This window comes from Neovison vison, chromosome 7, assembly GCF_020171115.1.
Source record: "Neovison vison isolate M4711 chromosome 7, ASM_NN_V1, whole genome shotgun sequence".
Classification (NCBI taxonomy): Eukaryota; Metazoa; Chordata; class Mammalia; order Carnivora; family Mustelidae; genus Neogale; species Neogale vison.
In genome coordinates, this window is record NC_058097.1 from 160,840,237 (window position 1) to 160,857,419 (window position 17,183).

A 17,183-nucleotide genomic window follows, 5' to 3' on the forward strand; every position below is an offset into this window, starting at 1 on the left:
AGTTTGTGTTCTACTCTCAGATGCAGTGGGGAACTTGGTTCTCATCCTGGTTTCCACCTTAGACTTGTGAAACTTGAGGGACATGTTCAAAGGAGTTCCACATGGGTGCTGCTTGCTCACCGGTACCACTGTATGTTTAGTGTGGAGAATACAGCCATTCGTATGGAAAGAGCAGGCGAATGCTGCCTTAAGTCACGTGATGTGTAGGACAGGGGATGCTGACTGTCGTTATTCCCAGTTGTCTTTGTGGGAATCATTGAGAACATTTATATTTACATGGGCAAATATGTGATTCTGACTGTAGAGGCAGTAAGCTAGCTCCATACATTCAATTCCGTAGGTTCTTTAAAGAGAGGGATTTTTTACTATTAGGCCATGGAGTCCCTGTGCCTAGCATAGAATGTGTCAGGAATGCTGGTTCCTTCTACTGAAATCCATAAAAGAAGCATAGTGAGTACCTTTTTTGTTGTTGTCATTGATATGTCAATAGTCAGCATATCTCCTGCGTGCCTAAAGAGACTTCTTTTTGTAATTGAGCAAACCAGTTTTAAGCTCTGTTTTGGAAATCAAAACAAGAAATGTAGTCTTGGGCTTTCGTACACAGGACTTCTTGACATTGACTCTGTTTCTGCTTACATATTGCCCCCAACACTTGGGATTTGAGTCGTTGCTGTTGGTGTTGTTTTGCAAACATTTGTTTCCTGCCCTGTAAAATAGAATTGCCCTTCTTTGGTTTTGTGCTTCACCTTTGGTTTTGGGGAAACCAGCATTGATGCAAAGAAAATGATCGGATGTATTTGGGAAGGAGAGAGAGAAATAAGGTACGCACCCTCGCCTTCTTCCCTTACTAGGAGGACTGACAGGATTTTACCAAAACTTAAACCCAAACATATCGGGTGAATTTCTTCTTCTCGGTCTTCTGGATTTGGGGACAGAGGGATTCCTGACCTACCCAGGTTGAATTAAGGGGAGAGGGAGGCTGTTTGTCTCACTGCTGTGGTCTCCAGGATACCTTTTTTAGTCCTTTGTATTCTTAGAAACAAAGTCACCTCTTGGCAGGAATAAAGGCCCCCAGATGCCAGCAGTCAGGGTTTGGTTTCACGTCACCAGCCTCGGGGAGGCAGTGCCCGGTTTCCTTTGGCAAAGACAGCCTGCCCTTCTCAGTTCATTTCAGCCACTCGGGCACAAAGGTAACTTCCTCAAAATAGAAACCTTTGAGGACTCCTGCCGGCTGCATCTCTGTTTGTCCTGAATTCTAATCTAACTTCTTAGAATTTTGGAAATGCTAGTTAATCTCCACCCCCCCCCCACTTTTTTTTCCTCAAATCAGCTTTCAGAAAACATGGATCTGAGTGAGAAGGGTTGAGACACTTTCTGCCGGAGACGGTGTGGTTGACGTTTGCAGCAAATGCACGGGCTGGGTCGCTGACAGGTCCAAGTTTTATTCTTAACTCCAGGACTATTCCCGGAAGTGTGACCTCAGGCAACTCTGTACATTTCTGAAACTTCCATTTCCCCATGTGTAATGACTTCAGTAAAATGTCCCTATGGTGTCATTGCGAGGCCAGGATTACCCGAGGTCACATAGATAGAAAGCACATTACACGGAGCCATGAATGGGCATGGCTCTTCTCCTTCCTTCGGGCCCAGGAGAGACCCACAGCCGAGAAGCGTGTTAGGAGAGGGCCAGAACCAAAGCCTTGATCAGTCACATGGCTTCACAACTTGCTTCTAGCTCCTGGCTTACTTGTGTTTGTGTTTTCTTTGCTAGGCAAGAGGGGTAGTTCACACAGGAAGTTCTTCTCTTCTCCCCCAGGATCTAGTAATCTCACGTAATAATAAACCACAGCAGTAGTAATCTTAGCAGCTACGATTCATCCAACACTTCTTAGATGCCAGGCCCTCCGCCGAGCACCCTCCACGCCTTATTCCCTCCGCCTCCAAGTCCTGTTGTGCATTGTACATCCTGTGTCCCCATTGCTCATATGAGCAAAACCGAGATTGCAAGTTCCGCTCGGGCTCCAGCGCGTTTGTGCCTGGCACTCAGCACTTTGGTTTTCAGCCATATCTTCAGGCCCCAGGTAAGGTGGGGTAAATACTGCCCGCCCTTTGCCTTTCGGTCCTCTTGACATGTAGAGGTCCTGCCTTTCAGCAGGACACTGCAGGGGCCTTTGGATGACGGGAGCAAAAAGACCACAAGTCTCAGCCTCTCACCTCCATCCCCAACTCTGCCTGCCCGTCGGCAGCTGCCAAGGAGGAGGAGCTGAGAGCGTGATAGTCAACAGACAGACGGGCCACAGGTGCCCCATAGCTCTGCTCATGTTGACTCCCAGGCCATAAACTCCCTGCCTGCAGGTGGCACAGGACGGAAACGGTACCTCCCAGACGGGGTTGGGTGGCGCTGGGAGCTTGCTGCCGGCAGAGGTTAGTAATAAGTGTTGGGTGGATGGACGTGCAGAAGGGCCATCATCTGGAGGATGAAAGAGCAACGCCCTCTGCCCGCAGCTCTCAGAATGGTGGGGAAGCAGAGAAGGGGCAAGGGAGCTAGACACAGGCACACACTACTCGTTCGTCTTTGCCTCTCTGGCTGCCTTTACACCAGCATCTGTGTCCCCAACTTGGCCAGTGTTGTTTTTTCTCCTGCCCACTAATGAGGATGGAAGCTCGTTAGCAGGAGTGCCTCATGCATTTCTGTGGGCTTTCGTTGGCTTATAATTTGAAAAGATGATATGACAGCAACATTTGGAAACATTTATAGAAAGGTCAGGGGCCTTCCATTGTACCCCATAATCTCAGCTCCCCAACCTGGCAATAGCTTTGACTTTATTTTAAAAATTCTCTTCCCTTACAGGCAGACTCTGTCCCTGCAGTGGTTCCCAGCCCTCCATTGCACCTGGAAGCTAGCAGCTAGCTGGGGAGGGGCTGGATCTGTGCCAGAGCTTCACAGGTCCCCCTTTTCCATTTCACCCGATACCTGTTAGATTTTGAAACTCTGGTAGAAATATCACTCTGATGGTTGAGCAGGAGAGGGGCTCAGCCCTCTCCCAGAAGATGCCAGGCTCTGGCCACCATTCCTGGATGTCCGGTACCATGGACAACTGACATTAGATGGGATTTCAAGCCTCCTGCCCATTGGCCCTGTGGCCAGAGATCTCGTGCCTATGTAGCAAGTCATGGATTTAAACCAGCATTTCTTCAGGATACATCTAAAGGCTTTTGTGACCACAACGAGTGGAAACTTCGGGTTATACCAAGTTAAGAACTTTTTTTTTTTTTAAAGATTTCATTTATTTATTTGCCAGAGAGAGAGAAAGAGCAGGAGCAGGAGAGCAGCAGAAACAGGCTCCCCACTGAGCAGGGAGCCTGATGCAGGGCTCAGTCCGAGGACCCTGGGATCATGACCTGAGCTGAAGGCAGACACTTAACGATTGACGGAGGCACCCAGGAGCCCAAGAAATGTTTTTTAACTATGCTGAAAGAAGGGGGGTTTTACAAAGCAATAATAATAGCCAACATTTATCATTTGCTGTTCATTGAACCTGTGAACTCTCGTTAGCTCTTTGTATGAAGTTATTCATGTAAACCCCGTACCATCCCTAGGAGGCAGAGGCCAGCACATTCCCCATTTTACAGACGGTGGGGGTGGGGGGCAGCTGTAGCACTTGCCCAGTGTCTTAGCTAATTTTCAGTGGGTACAGAGTTTTGTGCTCGAGCAGGCTGAGTCCAAACCCCAAACTCTTACCCAGGACACCGTACGCTCCTGGTAGGCGGCTTTGAACAAGCCGCCTTTTACTTGGGACTTCTCATTTCTAATGACATTAGTACTCCGAAGGACTCTAGTTGCAGAAATAGCCCCTTAAACTTGAAAAGCAAATAGGGACTGCCAGGTAAGTAGGGACATGGAATGTCTCATATGAGCCCTGTTAGGTTCTGAGCTCCCCACAACCCCCAGATGTCCTTGGTGTCTCATTAGGTTGGTGTTATAATCTTCTTAGCCTGACAGGCAGGCATAGAGGGTCTGGACTAGAAAGTTTAGGCCAGCAGCTCTCAAACCTGGCTGCATACTGGAATTCCTTTTATGCCCATTTTCTAGGATTCCCCTGTAGTCTGGATGGCCCCAAGGATTCGTGATTTTTTTTAAATGTTCCTCGAGAACCATTGATTTGGATAACTGCTTTGTGGTCTAGTTAACCATGTTATGTGACTTAACTGGGTTTTGGTTGATTGGTTGGTCGGTTGGTTTGCGAATGAGTGACCTGTGTTCTCTGATTAACAGCCCCATGTGACCTTGAATCCTCTCCATGATCTCTTCTCCTGACCCTAACTTTTTACTGACAGCCATATACTGACCAGCCCCTATGCAGGAGCTCTACACTGGTTACTAAGGGGACTGGTGAGAGAGAGGCTCAGCAGTCTTACTCCTGTTGAAGGAAGTAGGTGGCTACCATTGCCCAGAGTACTGCGTCCATGCTGTTGCTGGGCGAGCTGGAGCAAGAAGTACATTCTGGATGACAACGTTCGTTGACTGACCACACACATACTCCTTGTTGGGCTGAGCTGTGAATATTGGGCTCCAAAGGGTTTCGCTTTCATTTTCAGTTGAGTCAGGCAAAACTGGGTGAATAGGAGAGTTTCTTGGTTTGGTAGTCAGGTAACTTCAGTTGTATTTACTACTCTATGGAAATCTTTTTTGAGCAAAAGTAGATACCCCTGTCAATGAAAGACAATGATGCTTTTAACTCTGTAATGGTTTTTCTTAACATCTCCATCTTTTCAAAGGCACAGACTGTAGGCATTTAAGTCCGGGATCTCGAGATCGCTGCTCCTCCTCCGCCTCAAGACGGATGTGCCCCAGGTTGACCAGAGGGTTTGTAATGGGAATGTTTCTGTTGGTTTCTTACAGTACAACAAACACCTCTTCGTGCACATTGGGCATGCCAACCACTCTTACAGTGACCCATTGCTCGAATCAGTGGACATTCGTCAGATCTATGACAAATTTCCTGAAAAGAAGGGTGGCTTAAAGGAACTGTTTGGAAAAGGCCCCCAAAATGCCTTCTTCCTCGTAAAATTCTGGGTGAGTAAGACATTGCTGTGGTGGCGGTGGGTTTCGTCCAGATGGGCGCCTCCTGTAGGTGAGTGCGGAGCAGCGCGGCTGGTTGTGGGGTGCTTGCTGACTGCACCTGGGGGGCTGTCCCCGTGGTCCCCCCTCGGGTCCAGACACACCCAGGCAGAATGAGGTGTCCCCGCCCGAAAGCAGGAGAGACGGGAGGCCTCTCTGGGCTTCTGGGCTCGCTCAGGCAATGGCTGGAGACTTCACAGATGGCTGCAGTTGTGATGGAAAACAGGGCAGACCCTCCTTCTGTTCTCATTCCATTAAGCAAAGCCACCTAGAAATTCCACTGGAGCCCAGGACCTGAGGTGGACTGGGGCTGTGATGGAGATAAGGTTTCACGCTTCCAGATTTTGTAAGTGGTAGAGAGAATACAAAATGGCTTCACCCAGTATGTGCTTTATGGCTTTATGGCATTAAAACAGCAAGGGCGGATTTCCCCAGCTGCGGGGGCTTGCTGCTGTCCCACGGCCTCTGAGAGGAGCTTTTCTCTTCTTTTTCCACTAGTCAACCTCAGGCCAGGGGACAGCCAACAGGTCACAGGCGTGAGTGTGATTGGTGTGTATGGGAGGTGAGGACACCAAGGCAGCCAGACACCAGAGGACCTTTTAGCAATGACCCTTCATAAGGCTTCAGTCTCTAGAAAAATAAAAAGAAAAGCTCTTCCAATGTTTATACATCTGAGCATGGCATTCAAGGCCTCAAGCGAGCAGGTGGCAGGGTGTTTTCCTCACCAGCTGCCCTGTGCCCAGCTGCTCTGTGTATCTGATGGACTTCTTACTGTTTCTTCTCTCCCTTGGGGCCAGCTCCTCCCTCCTTTGGATTGGTGGCTCCTATATCATGGCACCTTCTCCCCTTTACACAGACCATCAATTTTCATTTTACTCCCCAGTGTATTTTATAGTTAATCAGTTCCCATGCTAGGTCATGACCACTTGGATGTGTGTCCCACTCCCCTCTAGACCCGTCCTGCCTCCAGGGTACCCTACTCCTAAGAGTGGCTCCCAATTACTGAATGCCTCCTGGGGGCTGGGGGCCGTGCTCAGGCTTTCCACTTCCACGCACTTCTCCAGTCCTCACAGTGGTAAGTGGAATTGGCCTCAGGTCCAGCTAAGAAAACAGAGACTCCGAAATGGGCCCTGGGCCTTGTAATTAGATTAGGTTTGGTGGTAGTGCTTCTGCTGTCTTTCCTGGCTGCTTCACACCCTGTGAACCCCAGCTACTGGGAAGGGTGGGGAGGATCTGTCCACAGAAGACACTTCACTTCTCCAATACTGAGCCAACGCTTTGTATAAGAAAACCCAACAAATGGGGAAACAAGTGGATAAATTAAGGAAAAATATATGTTTTAAATTTCTTGGAGAACTTCCCTAGTAAATTTAGTATGTGTAGTGTCTTGTATCCTTACGTGGTAACTAGATTCCATTATTCATGGTTCTGTATTGAATTTGGGTTGTGGAACTAGCCTTCTACTTAAATTAAGGTTCTTGGGATGCGTCATACATGTGGATAACCGGAACAAGCAGTAATACCTTTCTAAATTGGGTACTGACCCTCATGATTTGAACGGTGGTTGGAGGTCAGTTATTATGTGGTAACACGGCAGTTTTCGAAGTGTGGCCTGGGGACCCCTGGGGAGTTCACCAGTAGCCTTGCAAGGGGCGGAGAAGGCTGGAGTGATTTTCACTACGACACTGAGGCATTATTTGGCCCGTGCCAGCTGCCGATACGCACGCTTAAGGGTGAAACCCTCAAGACGCAGGAGGGTGAAACCACTGAGACTTTGGCTTAGTCAGTGGGTGCACACACACGATTTAAAGAGAGAGAGAGAACTAATTACACCAAGAATGTCCTTTATAAATTTTTGATGTCTTGAACCTAGAGGCCTCATTGCAAACGAATGCCTTGAGCCTGTTGGCCTGCCCCTTCTCGAAAAGAAACTGACTCTATTTATGGCCAAAGAGAAGATTCCAGCTTTCTAGTAAAAATAAGAATTTTGGAAAGCTCCTATCCACCTCCATGAACTTGACAGCTTCTCAATACTTAGCAGTCTTTTCTGGTGACATCGACAGCCATATTAACAAAAGTTATTATTATTATTATTACTATTATTTTGGCATTATGTAAGATAAACCTGTGGCTTTTCATGTAATAGTATTTGGAAAGTTCATTGATACAGTTTCAGATTCCACACTGCAGCTAACTTTTTAGAAAGATTTTTATTTATTTATTTGAGAGAGAGCAGGAGCAGGGGGAGAGGCAGAGGGCGAGAGAGAGGGAGAGGGAGAGAGAGAAGCAGACGCCCACTGAGCAGGAAGCCCAATGCGGGACTTGATCCCAGGACTCCAGGATCATGACCTGAGTCGAAGGCAGATGCTTGACCGACTGAGCTACGCAGGTGCCCCAACACTCGGCTGATTTGTCTTAGTGTAGTATCAAAGAAAAATGCCACAGTTACCTAAAGAGCCTATGAAAATACTCTTGCCTTTTCTAGCTCCTGATTCATGTCAGGCTGGATTTTCTTCATGGACTTCAACCAAAACAATGCATCAGACACTTAGAAGCATGTGTGAGAATCCAGGTGTTTTCCTGAAAGGCACACATTCAATATATTTCCAACGGGTAGAATAGTCCTGCTCTTCCAATCTTTCTTTTGTTTTTGACAGCCTAGGTATGTCTAATTAAAAAAAAAAGATATAGTTTATTTTTTTAAGTAGGAAATAAATATGTTTAAAATGCTCTCCATTTAAATGTCCAATACAGAAAGTCTAGATAGATATAACCTGCAGAAACAAAAGCTCTTTGAGGTCCTCAGTGGATTTTTAAAAGCAGAAAAGGGTCCTGAGATGAAAAAGTTTGAAAGAAAAAGAAGTCGTTCTACTCAGGTTAATTGTAATTAATCAGAAATGGTTGGATATGGTGAAAAGATACTATTTTCAAATGAAACGGTATTGGTTTTTAATAATAAGATTTCTTATAATGGGCATGTTATTTCGGTATAAAGTGGAATGGAAAGTCTTTAGAAAGTTGGTCTTGTTTTTGCTTCCAAAATTTCCCATTTGGCTTGGGATGATTTTAATAAATGCTTCCAGGGATGTGGCCCTTTGGTCATGGGTCCCCAAGTAATGAGGTCTAGATTGAGGATGTGTAGAGTGTGGTGCCTGGTGTGAAAGGGCCACATTTAGAAATAGTTGCTCTGAGATTAGATATAAATGTATTAAATTAACATTTGCAGGATTAAAATTGAGCACTTCTATGAATTGTGTTGGAAGACTTCACACCTTCTGTATAATTACAAGCAGTACTTAACCTTATAAAGACATTCAGTCTCAACAATGTTAGATGAGGAAAGGCCATTTGAATTAGGTTTATAATTTGCGGCAATTTGAAGTTTCGTTGGCTTCCTCTAATGCCTCAGTGAGAATAAATTATGTGTAGAATATCTATCCTTGGATATCAGGAATGGATGTTTCTTAAGCAGGTCCAACCCTTCCTTTGATATATTTTGTGTATCAGCAATTTGTTTAGCAGATTTTCTTGGTTTTGTGTGAATTCAGTAAATTTCAACAGAGATCCTTCACCCGATCTTTATCCGCCCCCCTTTTGCCCTCTGTCTCAAAGTGCCTGGAGTCTCTAGGTTGTCAAAATCAGGCTGACTCTTGCTTTGCCCATAGGATTGCTCCCCAAAACTGTTTTCAGAACAGCAGCCACGTGCAGCCTGGGCTCAGTTGGGGTAGACAAGGTCAGGAGTTTGCTGTGGAGGAAGTATGAGTGCAACCCCGAGTGAGTGTACCTTGAGGTAAAGGGCATGCTGGCACCAGGTAGCAGTCACTCCGCTGTTCTCAGGGTGGGGGATCCCAACTGGCCTCCAGGGACTCAGGCCCCAATACGGAAATGACAGGCAGAGGCAAGGATGCCAGTTGGTGCCCCCTACCCTGTTAGCCTTATCGTCTCTCATGCCTTAATGATGGGGGACACACAAAGGCCCCTGTGGATGGCTGTGTATCTGGTGAGATACTTTTTTTTTTTTTTAGTAAGAGCCTTATTGAGGTATAATTTGCAAACCATCAAATTTGCACCTTAAAAGTCAATAATTTTAGGGGCACCTGGGTGGCCCAGGCATGATCCTGGGGTCCTGGGATTGAGCCCCATGTCAGGAAGCCTGCTTCTCCCTTTCCCATTCCCCTTGCTTGTGTTCCTTCTCTCGCTGTCTCTCTCTCTGTCAAATAGATAAATAAAATCTTTAAAAAAAAAAAAATTCAGTGATTTTTTTTTTTAGAAAAATTTATAGAGTTGTATAACCATCACTATAATCAAATTTAGAATATTTGTGTCATTCCAAAAAAGATCCGTTGTGCCTGTTTGCAAGCAATCCCTGTTCCCACTCCCAGCCCCAGACAACTACTAATCTACTTTCTGTCTGTACAGATTGGCCTTTTCTGGATATTTCATGTGAGTAGACTTCTTCAGGGTGTGGTCATTTGTACCTGGCTTCTTCCCCTGAATTCCTTTTGAAGGGCATTTATGTCACAGCGTGCCACTGGTTAACTCTTCTCTGTTGCCTAGGACCAGCCCGTCATATAGACATACCACAGTTTTGCTCATCCATTTTCTAGTTGATACACTTGTGGACTGTTTCTCCACTTGAGGCTTTGATCGAGTAATGCCACTCTGAAGTCTTTGTGTACAAGTCTATGTGTGGTTCTACGGTTTCGTTTGCAGCATTTTTCTTGGCATTTTTCCCACAGGAGTAGAATTGCTGGGTCACGTGGTAATTCCCCATTTAACTTAAGAAACTGCCAAGCTGTTTTCTTAAGCGGTTTCTACCATTTTGTTTTGCCACCAGTGAGATGTTAACGGTCATTCACCAACCACCTTCTTTGGCCATATGGCTGCCAGTGTTTGGGTAGGGAGAGATAGGAGCGAGTTGGTAGGTAAGGGGCTGGCGAGTGCGAGCACCGAGGCACAAGGGGCAAGTGAGGCCCATTCGGGGGAGTTTGGGAGCCTTGAAGACCTTGAAGTGATTTGCAGCACCTTGCAGGGTCTTCCCGTGTATGGAACACGTGGGTGGATGGGAAAATTAGGAAAGCCAAAGGATCCGGGTTTGGTCGTGTCAGCAGTAGGCAGCAGTCAGTGGTTTTAAGGGTTTTTGAACCAAGAGAGGATCTGGATTCTTCTTACTGTACCATGACTTCATTTGCATTTTGCCTTCTCTATTTTTATTCTTTTTCTTTTCCTTTTCATGACCATCTCCTATTTATTTCCTTTCTCCTCCTTCCCGCCTACTTTTCATTCACTCGTGTGCATTTTAATCCTATACCATATTTAACTACGAAGAGAGGAAAAGATTTTGAGGGAATGGGAGGGAAGGGGCTTCTCTCTTGGAAAGTAGTTGAACGTGACTTAATGAGTCTTTTCTGAGCCAGACATAAGCACATCCATGATATTACTGAATCCTTGTGAGGACGTGTGATTACTCCCACTTTCCTCATGAAGAAACAGCCTCACAGAAGGGAAGAGTAACTTCCACAAAGTCACACAGTCCATCAGTGCTGGGCGAGCTGGACTTGGGAATCCATGCCCTCTCCATGAAATGTGCTTGTGGCCTCTGCAGGGAGCACAGCCCTTTCCTTTGACCTGATCTGGCTGGAAACCGGTGATGGTAACTGAGGGGAAGCAGACTGGTTTCTTGCTCAAGTCCGGTCCCCTTGGGATGCTCTGGTGCGCATTTGTGTGGGGGCTGTGGTGAAGAGACGGCTCCTTCCAGCAAACTCAAGTGGGATCCTGAGACCATCAGAATGTGCTTTTCTAAGGTGGGCAGGAACGTGAGTGAGCAGAGCAGGCATCCGCATCAGGCTGGCCTGGCACAGTTTAAAATAAAACAACTTCCTCTTGTCACTTTGCCTCTTCGTCTGTCTTTCTACTCAAAGGCTTTAATCTTTCCTCATTCTCTACAGAAACTATTAACAAGCATGAGCGTGCTGTTCTCCCTCAATTCTAAGACCTATATGGGTTCCCATCTCAACAGTTCTAGAACGAGGATGTTTCTAGAGTTGACACCCTAAGTGCCTTACCTGCCCCTCCAGAGATGGGGTTTTCATCTCCTGCCCTTGGGGACCTGAGCCAGCATTGAAGGCATCTTCACCAGCACCCCCATCGTCGTAGTTGAGTCATTTTATTTAATTTAAGCTAAATTTATTTAAGCTAAAACGCACACTTGTCCTCTGTAGTACACTGCTAGTACTATAGAGGATGAGTGCATGTTTTAGCTTAAATTTGAATCCCTACCTAAAACATCTCAGAAAAATGATAGTTTGATGCTAGCATTGAAGTTATTTTTATTTAAAATTTTATTTATTTATTTAACAGAGCACAAGCAGGAGGAGTGACAGAGGGAGAAGCAGACTCCCCACTGAGCAGTCTGGGGCTGGATCCCAGGACCCCGAGATCCTGACTTGAGATGAAGGCAGACAGATGCTTAACCGACTGAGCCACCTGGCCCCTAGCATTGAAGTTATGATCGAGGAGGAATGTGGAACCAGATTTGTGATAAATGAGGCAGACCCTTGCACTGGCAGAAAACCAGACTTCCTTTCTTCCCTTATGAAACAGTGATCAGTCAGGTGCTCCAGGGGTCTTACGAACAGAAGAGGTCCACCTGCGCACGGGCAGACTCGTGCTCCATTTCAGCACTGAGACTCCTGCAGATGGGTTGCCAGTGGTTTGGCGGATGAAGCAGCTAATTTAAGATAAAATGCCAACTGTCTTGAAATTGGCCATAGAATTCCCAAAGCTAGACCAGGTGTGGGTGTGATTCCTTCATGAATCCTGAAGGACAGAAACCCAAGTCCCACTGCAGCTGCCCTTAAAAGAAGCTCATTTCCAGCTACGTATGGTTTCCTGGAGGAAATGAACAGAATTACAGGTTTAACCAAATAAGAAACACAGTGAAGCTAATATTTTTGAAGGGGCCTCAAAATTCTACTCTCTGTCCTACCAGGGTGTTCAAAAGTGTCGAGCTTGGGGATGCTGCTTCAGAGGAAGCCACGTGTTACTTATAACCTCATAGCCAAAAGCGATTTAGAAGAATAATTAGTAGGATGAAGATTTAGTCTTAAACCTTGATTGGAATAGTAAGTAATATGAAAATGAAATTGCATGGATATGGCTCCTGTGGTTAAAGAAAAATTTTAAACACATTTATATAATGTTTCCTTTTTTTTCTCAAGTTATTACAGTAGTGATATTTTTAGAAAACAGGGTTTTTGATGTTACCCTGTGGTCATTCATACAGTTTCTTCGAATTAGGGGTGCCTGGGTGGCTCAGTGGGTTAAGGCCTCTGCCTTTGGCTCAGGTCATGCTTCCAGGGTCCTGGGATAGAGCCCCACGTCGGGCTCTCTGCTCAGCGGGGAGCCTGCTTCCCTTCCTCTCTCTCTGCCTGCCTCTCTGCCTACTTGTGATCTCTGTCTGTCAAATAAATAAATAAAATCTTTTAAAAAAATAGTTTAAAATTCTTTGAATTAATGATCATACAGCCTAAACAATTAATGGTAAATATATTTATATTGTTCAGTTTTCTTAATCTGTTTTTCTGGGGGAAGAAAAAGAAAGGTTAGTTTTACTAACCAGAGTAGGTATGAGAAGATTTAATAAAACAGAGAGAGGGAAGGGGAGTTATCTGGACAGAAGGCAGTCTTTAGAAGATGCTTTTATCTTGATAAAATCACATTTGTTGGACAAAATGGTGGACACTATAAATAAAACAACTGGGCATTATGTAAGGAGACACCAGGTGCACATGGAATCTGCCAGAATGGCCCCCTCTAGAGTGGCAGCCTGTGTCTAATTGGATTCGCATGATTTTGATTGGACTTGTAGACTTGAGTCTGTCATTTGGAACTAAACCCACCCATTGCCATTCATGGAAAAGGAGGTCTGCAAAATGGAACAATTGGCTCCGCATGTCTTAAACTGCTATCAGCAGGGAAAGGGCCTTTCAGTTCAACAAACCTTCCTTGTCTCTGGAGTTTGGTCTCATCTCAAAATAGCGTTAAGTCCTGAAATTCCAAGACTGGTAATGAGCGGTGGCATGAGATAGGTGGAAGGAAAATTAGCCAGTCAAACCGCTGTGTTCAGAGGTGTTTCTGAGGCTAACACATAGTAAGTATTCTGGGTAGACTGTGGTTGTATGAGCATCTTCACCTACGGTTTGCTTTTTAAAAACCATCTCTTAACAGGCAGGTTCTGATATATTGGGCACGGGGGGCTGTGCGCAGGGAGAGTCAGTAAACCTGCACATGCATCCATTTTGGTTTGATTTCATAAGAAAAATAATCTGAAGCTTGTTAGCATTTTCTGCTTTGACTGCTGTCTATTATTGCTTCCTTCCTGTTTTCCCAGCCCTGCCTCCTAAACTTCTTTGTCGGCCTCCCCCACGGAGCAGGGATCCCATCTGTAGCTTTTGTGGATCCGGCAGTGCGGCATACATAGCAGATTTTCTTCATAGTTCTTTTCAAAAAAACTGTTGGCTGAAAAGTTATTTTGTTTTATTCGGTTCACCTGGAGAAATTGCTGTACATTGGGTGCTGGTACATAGCTGCCAGGGAGCCGGCATGGACAGTGCATACTGATAGAGGAAGCATCTGGTAGCTGGTTGAGTGATGCTTCTGAAAGGATGAAGGTCCTGGGGGACCCCTTGATTCACACCCAAGCTTTTCCAGGTTGTCTCTGGAGTTCATTGGGTTCTTATAGAAATAGTTCGTCATTTGCATTAGTGAGAAGCATACATGTCATTGGTGAGTCATTCAGTCAACATTCAGTGAACTCTGCTTTGATCCTAGAGAGCCAGAGCTGGGAAAATAGACCCAAGTAGAAGGCACACCTTAGGGTCTGGTATGGGATGGCAGATGCACAGGCAGGTAAGTGACAGCACCGTGGAATAGGAGCGCTGACGGAAAAGGTGGGGAGCCCAGAGGCAGAAGGAACCCTTGTGGCTTTAGAACATTCCAGAAGGCCTTACAAAGACCTGGCATTTGAGCAGACTCTTGAAAGAATTGGGTCAGTGGAAGGGGAGCAGGAAGGAGTCCAAGGGAAGTAGACGTTTGTCCAGAGACAAGGAATAATACTGGGAGGCATTGGAAGGTCGCCATGGCCACTGGGCCTTACAGAACTTGAAGAATGATACCGGTTGAGGTAGAAACATTGATCTCCATGGCCATCACTTTATTTAAAAGACTTTCTGAATCCACCTGAAGACAAAAGGCAGAATAGGACAGCCTATTAAGAGGGAGTTTTTTTAACTTGAACGCTTACACGTATCTAGGCGGAATGTAAATTGGAAGTTCCCTGAACCTCTTGGGAGACTCCATCTGACAGCTGTTCCTCTAATGCTTTCTGTCCTGGGTCATTTGGCTCAGTGGTTGCTAACAAAGCCCAGGTCAGGGGTCCGTCTTTTCCCACGTGGAGCTGTTTAACTTTGCTCCCTGCCATGGTTACAGGCTGAGATGCTAAGCCACTCTCCTTGCTATCCAGAGGTCCAGGGGCAAGCAAACACATGATGAGGCATTTGTACTCCCCAGTGTTTGCCCTTTGATGGCGGCATGATTAGCTCCTCAGTAACCATACCTCAAGAAAGCCGTAGAAGGGAAGAACCAAGGTAGCACTATTCGGGTGGTTCTTATGTCCAGATGCAGTTTTGCAGGGAATAAGTGGATTATCTGGACATAGTCCTAAACCTCTCAGGGGTCTTAGTCAATTGTTTAAAAGTAGAGCTCGGCCTTTGGTGATAATATGAAATCCCTCCTCCCTGTGCAGGTAGAGAGCCAAAAGTACATCCTCCCCACCCACCCCATTTTAATTTTCTTTTTATATTACAAAAGCAATGTAAATTTATTACAAATAGTCCAAGGAGATCAAAAGACCATAGGAGAAAAAGGGAGATTTTCCTACAGCCACGTATCCTTCTCGACTTCTTACATGCATCTGCAAACATGGTACATCATTTGATTTTACTAAAAAGAGTTAAGCTCTGATGTGAAAATGTGGGGTTTGGAGAGAACAGCCAAGAAAGAATTCTTGAGACGTCTTGGGTGCAAACAGAGTGGGTTTTTTAAAAAGATTTTATTTATTTATTTGAGGGAGCATGTCTGGGTACGCAGGTGCACAGGCAGGGGGAGGGGCAGAGGGAGAGAGAATCTCGAACAGACCCCTTGCTGAGCATAAAGCTGATGTGGGGCTTGATCCCACAGCCCTGAAATCCTGACCTGACCTAAAATCAAGAGTCGAAAATCAGCTGAGCCACCCAGGAGCCCCAAGTAGGGTGGTTTTGTTAAAGCATGGGGACAGGACCCATGATCAGAAAAGGTTGCATTGGGGTTTTGAGGGGTGGCCTATTAAATACTTTCAACTTGGGAGGGATTAGGGATAGGGAAAGTCTCTAAGGAATTTTAGAAGGTTTCCAGGTCCTAGAGGGGCTAGCTGTTGTTAGGAAAAGGTCATTTCTTACTGTCTAATAAAACCTTAGTCACCAGACCTCCGGATGTATATCCGTGGGCCATATGCTTGGAGGATGATTGCTAACATATATCTTGGGGTCGGGGGAGAGGGTAGAGATAAAGGAAGTTCCCAAAGGAATTTTTACATGTTATGAAGTAGATTGACAGGATCCTGGAGGTCGGGAGAAAGTTAAGATGCCTTTTGCTCTTGGCAAAGTATTAACATTGAGGCAGTTACGTTTCTAGAGGAAGATCACTCTCCTTGTCTCAAGGACTTGTCAGTGGGCTGTAAGTCATAGGGAAATTTGATTTTTTTTCTTTTGTCTTTGTTCTGCACACCATGCTCTGGGTATTATTTGGCAACTTCATTTCTTCTTCAACTATCCTGCACAGAAAATGTCTTCTTAAAGTTATTGCACAAATCTCTTACAGAGATTTGAGAGTAGGTCCCAAGTTTTGTTACTCTTTTTGGTAAACATGATTTGCTAGTAGAGGTGCCAGATTTAGCAAATAAAAATACAGGCCACTCAGTTCCATTTGAATTTCAGGTAAACAGCATACGCTTTTTTAGTGCACCCATGTCCCATGCTGTCTTTGGGATACACAGATAATAAAAAAAAAAGTTTGTTGGTTTATCTAAAAATCAAATGTCGCTGGGTGGCTGGAATTTTATCTGGTAACTCTACACCTGGTAACTGATCTGTTGTCATTCTACATAGGACTTTTCTTGCACAAAAACTCCAGACCAGGAAAAGGTCCTGTTTCCGATTGGGAAAGGGTTGGGTCTGGCCGGAGTTGGAACACCTGATAAACGTGATGTGTGCAGGGCTAGCTCAGCTGGGAGCCCAGGGCTCATTAATTGCCTCCATTGGCAAGAACTGCCCTGTGCAGCAGCTGCTTTGTACTTGGGGGCTGAGACCTTGGCTCTTTCTTCCCAGCTACTGTGTGACGTCACCAGGGGCAGTTACCTGAAGTTGTGTGGGTGATATTAATTGAATTTTTTTTTTAAACGAATGCCGGTATTCATAGGAATTTGCAATGCAAACAGCCAGCCTTTCAGGCAATGCATATTGTAATTAAAGCAAGCTTTTAAGATTCTTTGAAGTACTAAATGTTTATGAAATTCAAATAGGGGTGCCAATCTGCACAATAAAGGGGCTCTTGGTGTTTTTTTTTAAATCTTCTGTTTTGCAGATGTAAATATATGCCATAATTAGTGGAAAGTAACTTGAAGAACGAGGCTGAGTTTATTCCCATTATTCTTATTTAAAACAGCTGTGGCAGGAGCCCTCCAGCTGCTGTCCTGTTGTGCTGGGCAAGGGCACAATGGTCTGAAGTGAACGCATTCAAGGACTTGCTTCCTCACTCTCCCCCAGTGCAGGTTGCCTTGTTGAGTTGTCCCATGGTCATCCCAGCGAAACCCCTCACCCCAGTCGTCTGGTGCCAGGGGGGCTGGCTTCAGGTGTCTGGGCTAGAGGGGTAGATGCATGCAAATGAGTCCGGGCTGGAAGGTTTGGAACAGCCAAAGTCCTTCAGCCCCCCACCCCCACCCCCAAGCACTGCCTCCCGGGCTACG

At 45.6% G+C, this 17,183-nt stretch overlaps 1 protein-coding gene across 8 annotated transcripts in view; it reads left to right on the plus strand.

Moving 5' to 3' along the window:
- The window catches only part of TEAD1 (TEA domain transcription factor 1), a 260,592-nt gene that overhangs the window by 215,069 nt on the left and 28,340 nt on the right, over nucleotides 1-17,183 (plus strand). For all 8 annotated transcript variants that reach the window (XM_044258859.1, XM_044258860.1, XM_044258861.1 and 5 more), the window contains one exon: nucleotides 4,904-5,077. In XM_044258859.1, coding sequence (XP_044114794.1) covers nucleotides 4,904-5,077 — 174 coding nt within the window. The remainder of the gene's footprint in view (nucleotides 1-4,903; nucleotides 5,078-17,183) is intronic.